This window comes from Hipposideros armiger, unplaced genomic scaffold (assembly GCF_001890085.2).
Source record: "Hipposideros armiger isolate ML-2016 unplaced genomic scaffold, ASM189008v1 scaffold_572, whole genome shotgun sequence".
NCBI lineage: Eukaryota > Metazoa > Chordata > Mammalia > Chiroptera > Hipposideridae > Hipposideros > Hipposideros armiger.
The window spans coordinates 446038-454206 of record NW_017731922.1 but is presented as its reverse complement, the minus strand read 5'-3'; the positions used below and the strand labels follow the sequence as shown (position 1 = coordinate 454206).

General features: G+C 54.5%; 1 protein-coding gene and 1 long non-coding RNA gene across 2 annotated transcripts in view; one reads left to right on the top strand and one right to left on the bottom strand.

Moving 5' to 3' along the window:
* SERHL2 (serine hydrolase like 2) overlaps nt 1-5886 on the bottom strand; it is a 32373-nt gene extending 26487 nt beyond the window's left edge. The window contains exons 1-8 of the mRNA XM_019624018.1: nt 5800-5886; nt 4729-4878; nt 4500-4613; nt 4090-4131; nt 3636-3655; nt 3018-3092; nt 1439-1551; nt 694-773 (exon numbers count right to left, since the gene is read on the bottom strand). Of these exons, the coding sequence (XP_019479563.1) occupies nt 694-773; nt 1439-1551; nt 3018-3092; nt 3636-3655; nt 4090-4131; nt 4500-4613; nt 4729-4878; nt 5800-5803 (598 nt within the window). The 5' untranslated portion in view covers nt 5804-5886. The remainder of the gene's footprint in view (nt 1-693; nt 774-1438; nt 1552-3017; nt 3093-3635; nt 3656-4089; nt 4132-4499; nt 4614-4728; nt 4879-5799) is intronic.
* A 140-nt stretch (nt 5887-6026) lies between these two features.
* The window catches only part of LOC109371485 (uncharacterized), a 64431-nt gene continuing 62288 nt past the window's right edge, over nt 6027-8169 (top strand). The window contains exon 1 of the long non-coding RNA XR_002121889.1: nt 6027-6307. This is a non-coding gene — a long non-coding RNA (uncharacterized LOC109371485). The remainder of the gene's footprint in view (nt 6308-8169) is intronic.

The window sequence follows — 8169 nt, the reverse complement described above, 5'->3', positions numbered from 1 at the left end:
CAAAACAACAAAAAAAGCATCTACTGATGTGTCTGTTTACTGGCTTATCGTCCATTTCTCCTCCTAGAATGTACAACTGCCCGGCCTCCTTGCTCAAGTCCTGGAAGAGTCATTTCCAGTGAGGGCGCTTGTGAATGGCACCTCCTGGAGTTGTGCTGGCCAGAGGTACTGACACCCCCCTCCCCACAACCCCGTGTCAGTTCCTGCTCCCCGCAGCTCCGTGGCCTCGCTCAGGCACAGAGCACACTCTAGGTAAATGAATATATCAGGAAACAAAGTGCAGAAGACACGGACCGACACTGCCCTGAAGCCAGGGGATCACCAATTCCACTTCTCCGTTTTGAAAAACCTCTTCAAAGGCACTTGGCCCCACAGGACATCCTCAAAGTCTAGCCTTGGACACCGGGCGCCCCACCACACAGGACCTGCACAGTAGGGTTGTGACATTCCCCAACACTTGGTCCCAAGATGCCCGACCAAGCTCCCCACAGGACGTGGCTTTCTGGGAGGTGCAGTACTGTCTGACCTGGCACAAGTCACTCGGCCTTTCCAGTCCTCAGTCTGTCCTGCTCTAAATGGGATGTGGCAGGAAGATTAAATGAGCTACTGTTTGGTCCAAAGCCCACCTAGTCATTATCATTCCTCGCCAAGAACAGTGCCCATCAGCACAGCCTGGGGTGGTGGTCGCCTCACCTGTGGCCACCTGTGTGGCTCCTCTCTGCAGCAGGAGGTCCCCACACTCCTCATTCACATGGCTGTTATTCTGCAGGAACCTGGGGGAGATAGGAGGACACCGAGAGCACTGCGTAAGGAGAGGCCAGGTGGAAAGGAGAAAAGGGCAGGGGAAGGGAGGCCACCCCACGGGGACAAAGGCATGTGAGCAGGGGATGTGCACATCAGCGGGAAGTGTGTGCGTGTTTTCACTCCTTTAAGCAACAAGTAGTTACAGAGCCCTGACTACCAGGCACACTGGCCCATGCTGGAGGCACGAATGTGACCAAGAAGCCTTACTCACCACCTGCAGACCTGAGATTACCTACAGGGCAGGAAGGTGGAGTCAGGGCAGGCTTCCAGAAGAAGTGCCAGCAGCTGAGGCCCAAAGGAGGAGGGGGGCAATTAGCAAGGTGCCCTGAGAGAGGTCCAGGTAGGAACCGCAGAGGGGAGAAAAGCTGTGGAAGGCGCGAGTGTGTGCATGAAGGGAGAGGAAGGGGCGCCTGAGTGTGTGGAGAGGGCTGCAGGGCATGGCTATAGAGTGGGGAGAACAAGTCAAAGCTGGGCGTCTGAGGAGTGCCAGGAAGCCTGATGCCCAGGGTGGGCACAGACAGAAACAGGCTCGGTGTGGATTTGCGAGTGGGAGACAGTAGCTTCTTCCATGCCCCAAAGATTTCCTCCCTCGGTGTCCTGCACCCCCACCCCCTTCTCACCTGAGGGCACCCACCTGTGTAGCACCTCCTCCTGGCTGAACACGCGCGAGGGCTTCTTGGAGAATTCCCCCATCTGCAGCGTGTGCTCTATCAGTTTCCGCTTGTAGGTCAGCAGGTTCCCTGTTTCCTAAATATTCATGGTTCTGCTGGGTGGGCAGAGCTCTCACCTGCAGACAAAAGGGCCCAGCCCCACCCTCTGCCCTCAGCAGCCCCACAGTAGTGCACCCTCTTAGCTGGCGATTCATTCTGACCCAGTGAGGAGGGGCACAGGATAAGCCCCTGCTAATGAGCACTGTGGTCTGGAGCAAGTTGCCTGCCTAGTCACAGCCATCCCAGCCCTGCCTGTGGCGGGGGCCAGCTGGAGGTGAGGTGTCAGACCGGATGAAGGATGACGGAATAGGAAGGAAATCTCAGCTGCCAAATGCTCGCGAAGGTGAGATATTAGGGTCCGTAAGTCAGGAACCCAGAGTTGGCCATTTCACCTGGTTTAATGCTATCACTGAATGGTGGAGTGGAGGCTGGTGGGGGTGCAGTTCAGAGGCTGCCAGTCTCCCCCAGTGTGTACCCCTTTCCAGCCCAGCTCACTCTGGGAACGGCCTGGCCCTGTCCACAGTGCACTGCCTGGGGTAGCAGTGGGAAGTGACACTCCCATCCATGCTCTATGAGAGTACAGCCAACAGGGAGGACAAAACACTCAACAGACCCCCCAGGAGAAAGACTTGGGGGGCACTGCATTTGTCAACTCAGTGGGTGAAACACATAAAGAAGTGAGACCCAGACTCACCGGATCCTCACCATAACCCACAAATTATCCATCCATTCAACGAATATTTACTGAGCACTTACTATGTGCCAGGATTGGGTACGTGGTGATAAAAAGATAGCCATGGTTCTTGCCCTTACGGCATTTGTGGTCATTTGAGAGACACAAAAACAAAAACCAACGAAGGAGCTGTCACAACCGAAAGCCCTTGGGAACAGAATGACAGAAGCTGGCAGGGTACCTCCAAGGTCATCTAGTCCAAGCTCCTCATTTTATGTGAGAAAACTGAGGCCCAGAGAGGTGAAGTGGCTTGCCCAGGGTCACACAGTAGGTAAATGGCAGAGCCAGGACTCAGATGCAGGGACGGCCCTGATTGTTGTCATTGGCGATGGTGGCAGGAGGTGTCAGCGCTTTTGCTATCAGCCCACACACAGGGCTGTTGTGTGCGCTTGTGCAATGTATACACAGCACAAAGGCATTTGACTGAGCATGAGCGTGGGTGGGCTGGCCAAGCTGGAAGCTCCCAGAGTGTCCTTAACCCACTGCCCCTACCCTCTCCCATCCCTTGTTACTTGATGATTGCCCTGGCATTCTGCAGCTCCCAGGCCACACTCAGGGCTTCCAAGTATAACAAAGGCCCCTTTCCCTGCCCATTCCTAGGGGTACAAGCAGCACAACACAGCCCTGTTTTCTCTGTTGGGGGGCCCCTGACTCCCCTTGTCTACCTCTGGCCACCTCCCCCCACCTCCCTGGAATGCACCAGAGGAGACAGGGCTGGGGGCCCTACCCCGGGCCCTGGTGGCAGCATGCATGAAAGCCCCCATTCTTACGTTACAGTCCAGGAAGAAAGGGGTTGAGTCCAGCAAGATGAGTTTATCTACCATCTCAGGGAAGATACAGGAAAACTATGTGACACAAAAAGAGAAGAATGGATAGGAGAGGAACTTGAAGGAAAAGGGACTCAGACTCTTCTCTGGGGACACTGGTGTTTCCTGAAACATCTCTCAGGCTGCGGGGAGGGTGCTGACCAAGAGGCTAGAATGAGACTCTTCTATCCCTTCCAGGGACCTTCCTTCTGTCCCCCCACCCCCCCACACACCCCCCCTCCCACACCCCCGCCAACATCCAGTCCACACCCAGCACAGAGCTCCAAACCCTGGTGATGGCTGGACTCCAGGATTCTCTGTGACAGAGGGGACAGGGGATGTCAAAGCTCCTAACTCCACCAGAGCCTGCGTTTCCACTTACCTCTCCGTGATCATTATTATTACTGCAATCTACACAGCAAACCAGCACGAGCTAATAAAACGCTGACTTGAAACTGATCTGAGGAGGCACTTCCTTTCCCAGCTCACTTCCGCCTCTTCCTTCTGAGGGGTTCTCCCCACCCCACTTGAAGGAGCACCCCTCGGTGGCTAGAGGTGGTCACTGTAAAGCCATCTACTCACCATTCCACCCACACTGCCGCCTGTGGGACAAAGGGATGGTCTGGCTGACATTCCCCGGCAGTCAAAATCCCACCAGAACTTCTTCCCAGGGGCTGGCCCACCCTCAGGCTCGGGGCCTGGCTCCTCTCCCCACCAGTGGATGGGATTCAGTATCTGCTGTCAAACTTGGGGCTCCCTCCCTGGGGCCAGGTGACCCCTTTATTAGACCTGACCACTCAGAAGGCTACGTTTTCCTGTCAAATTGGGAGATAGCCACCTAGGGGGGCCATATGTGCCTCAGGGGAGTTGCCTGAGGCCAAAGGGCACAGTGCCCAAAGGTCAGTGTCTGAGGAGCCTCCTCCTGTCTCCCTGCAGCTCCCAGAAGTGCAGTGGGAGGTACCTGTGCACCAGCTCCTCTCCCTCCCTTGCAGCCCCATCGCAGGAGCCCCGGTTGGTCCGGCCAAAGTGAACTTACCAAAACTGTGGCCCAGGAGGGACAAACGATTCCATTTCAAGGCTGAAAGCACAAGGAGCCAGGTCTGCATGGGCCCAGCCCCCCCACCTCCTCTGCAGTCCCTGTGCTCGGAGAAATTCCTCCCCCGCATCTGAGGCGCCCCACTCAGGAGACCAGCTTAGAGGGGCCCTAGATCCACTTTAGGTGTGGAACCCCCAGGAGAAAATGAACTCTTTTTGGCAGTCTTCTCCAACTTTCCCAAAGTTACCCATGAATTCTTGGCAGGTCACCCCCAGGCCAGCGTTGCTTCCTGGCTACCACATCCCACTTCAATGATAAGAGGGGGTGTCCCAGAGCACCCCCACCAACACACACACACACACACACACACACACACACACACACACACACACACTCCGCCTCTTACTCACCTGCTACAACTCTTCGGATCTCACTCACAAAGTTTAGTTGGTAATACGGGAGACCTGGGCCATAATGGGACGACAGCCCATGACCCCCGAAATCCATGGCAACGTAATAAAAGTCTGAGGCAGAGATAAAGGAGGTGAAAAAGGTGTGTGGGCCCACTGTCTCCCCTTCCCTCATTCTCCTGCAGTCCTGCCACCTGGCCTCTCCGCTTCCCTTCAGCCCCCATCCCACCTTTTGGGAGAAGAGGAATGAGTCTGTCGAAGGAGTTGGCGTTGTCCAGCCAGCCATGCAGGCAGAGAACGGGGAAGCCGTGCTGGGAGCCCCAGGCTTTGGCAGCAATGTGGCCCCAGGGCACAGCCAGCTTCAGCTCTGAGAACAGACCTGAAAACAAACAGAGCCACCCACTCAGTCATGAAGCCAGCACTTCCTGAGCCCCTCATCTATGCCCTAATATGTCCAGGGCATCAGTGCTACCCAGGGGTTCAGATCTCCTGCCGCCCCCAGGGGGTTATGAGGAAAGAACCAGAGGTGAGTGTGGGGATCCCCAGGGGAGGGAAAAAAAACTGGGTCCATTGGGTGAAGAAAACCTTGCCAGGGTTTCACTGCAGAATAGGCTGGGAGGTTGGCTAGGTCTGGGCTCTGCCACTTGCTGGCTGTGTGACTTTGGGCAAATTACTAAAAAACAAAAACAAAACAAAAGAAACGCAGCCTCCCTTTCCTTCTCTGTAAAGCTGGAGTCAACAGTAATAACAATAGCCAACATTTTCTGAGCCTTCGCTGAGGGCCACATGGAGTGGCCCATCTCCCCACATCCTCACAGTTAAGTGGGATCACTATTACTCTCCCTTCGCAGACCGGGAAACTGAGGCGTAGGGGGGTGCAGTCCGTGTCCAAAGTCACACAGGGAGAGCGAGGCGGGTTGAGGATTTCACGCGGCAGGACCCCGGTTCTGACCATGCTGTCTCCGGTCTACTCTGATCAGGGCTGCGTTACGCACTGTCCAGCGCTTACCTTCTTTTCCCGCTGGCCCTCCCCACGGGCTGGAGACCTGCAAACCTCTAAACCCCCAGGCGCTTGCGTCTCTAACCCGGGCCTCCCAGAACCCTGAGAGGACACCGGCGGCCCTGTACTGGAGCCACCATCCCCCTCCCCTCCCCCCACGCCTGTTGGGCTGCAGATGAAAGAGACGCGACTCCTACAAGGGCGGCCAGGTCCCAAGTAGGTGGATGGGCGGGTGGAAGCGCGCGTGTGACCTCCCCCACCCCACTCCAGTCTAAGGATCCCTGGGCACAGCGTCTTCACCCATCGCTCGCGTCCTTTGGGCGCACGGCCGGCCGTTGTCACCCTACACGACTCCGGGAGGTCGAGCCCAGGGGCAGGGAAGTTAGAGCCTTGGGTCCCGCCCCGCTGGCCGGCCCCGCCCCGCCCAGAGGCCCCGCCCCGCCCAGAGGCCCCGCCCGTCGCCCTCCAGCCCCGCTGGGCACGCTTTTCCGCCCAGGCTCGGTTCCCGCTTGCTGGCGTGACCTGGCCCTAGCTTCTTGCCTGCAGGAGCTGGGCTGGGCGCTCTCCGAGACACCGCCTGCATTAGGAAACCACCCCACGCGCGCGGGCTCAGCGGAGGCCGTGAGCAGAGCCGCTGGGGAGTACCGGGTCGGGGGCCAAACGACATCCACGTTGCGGGTGACACCGGAGCGGTTTCTTTTTCGCAGGGAGCCGAGAAGGGTCTGTTTGACACGTGGATGGTGTCTTGGCATAGAGTTAACCCCTGGTCGTTCGCAGAATGTAAAAGAATTTACGAGACTCGACAAGAGTAAGAAAAGATTTATTTAAAGTAAAAAAAGAGAGAGAGAGAGAGATTTCTGTTTGTAACTGGCAGAAGTTTTGCCAGGGCAGTCTGAAAGAAAGAGCGGAGCCCGTTTCTGTTTAGCTCCAGTTGTATATTTTTCCATGCAAGACGTAGGGTGCTTGTCAGCTTGCAGGGGGGCTGCAGATACAATTGTCTTCTCCTGGGAACTGTTCTGCTCCCATCTATGATGGAGGTCAGCTTGCAGGGGGTTGCCAGTTGGGATTAGAAACTGTTCTGTTCCTACCTATGATGGATGTAAGGTGCTTGTCAACCTGCAGGTGCAGTGCTAGCCGGGGGAGTCAGAGACAAGTGGTTAATGTTTAGCTCGCTCCTGTTAGCCCACAAGCCCTTTCCTGTTAACTCTTTGCCTGTCCCATCCTGCCAGCTCACAAGCCCACTCCTGTTAACTCTTTGTCTCATCAGGTGGCAGAACCCTGACCCCAGGGCAGTGCCCATGGCCACCCCCCACCCCTGCATAGGACCAGGGGTTGGCAAAGGCTTGGGGAGCACTCCTGGGGCACCCCCAGGATACTCACTGGCCCATGCTGTAGGTGTAAAGGTGGGGCGACTGTTTAATGGTTAATGTTCAGCCCGGCTGCATCCGCTGTGTTCTCACCATGTCATGGATCCTCAGTTCCCTGGCACGAACCAGCGTTAATGTCTGTTGTATGGGTGAATGAATGAATGTATACACTGGGGACATGGAGGACCCCTCCTCCCACAGGCGAGGAAGGGTTATCCACATTGACATCTACAAAGGGATAGCTCCTACACAAGATCATTCCTTTAAGACCGGGAGAGGTTGCTGTTTTGCCTAATTCACAGAAACAAACACAGAGAGATAGCCAAAAGGAGGAGACAGAGAAACATGTTCCAAACGAAAGACCAGGACAAAACCCCAGGAAAAGAACTAAATGAAACAGAGACAAGCAATCTGCCAGATGCAGAGTTCAAAACGCTGGTTATAAGGATGCTCAATGAACTTGGGGAGAACTACAACAAAGAGATAGAAGACATAAAAAAAGAACCAGTCAGAAATGGAGACTACAATAACTGAAATGAAGACTATATTATGTATATGGAGTCAATAGATTAGATGAAGCAGAGGATTAAATCAGAGATTTGGAAGACAAGGTTAGTGGGAAAGAAACACCAGTCAGAACAGCAAAAAGAAAAAATATTTTAAAAAAAGATAGTGAGGCCAGACAACTTGGCTGTTCCCCTTCCCCAATTCCCCAACACTGTTCCCCTTCCCCAGTTCCCCAACACTGTTCCCCTTCCCCAGTTCCCCACTAAAATCTTAAAAAAAAATGATGATAGTTTTAAGGGACCTTTAGGACAACATTAAGCATACCAACATTCGAGTCATAGATGTCCCAGAAGGAGAAGGGAGAAAGGGACAAGAAACCTATTTAAAGAAATAATGACTGAAAACTTCCCCCACCCCATGAATGAAATAGACATCCAGGTCCAGGGAATGCAGAGTCCCAAACAAAATGAACCCAAAGAGGCCCACACCAAGACACATTATAATTAAAATGCCAAAGGTTAAATCAACAAGGATTTTTATTAACTTCAAAGTTGGAAACAAACAGAAACAAATAAACTTAACTGTATACCAAATGCGTGACAACCATATTAAAGAAAAATGGAAAAGAAAGCTTCCAAAGGGCCGGCTGAGTGGCGCGATGGTTAAGAACTGGCTTGGGACGCCAGAGGGCCCCGGTTCGGATCTCACATATGAGGGCCAGTGACACTGCCCTCTACAGCTAAGATGCTGAACAACAGCTCAACCTGGAGCTGGGCTGCCGTGAGTTGCCGGCGAT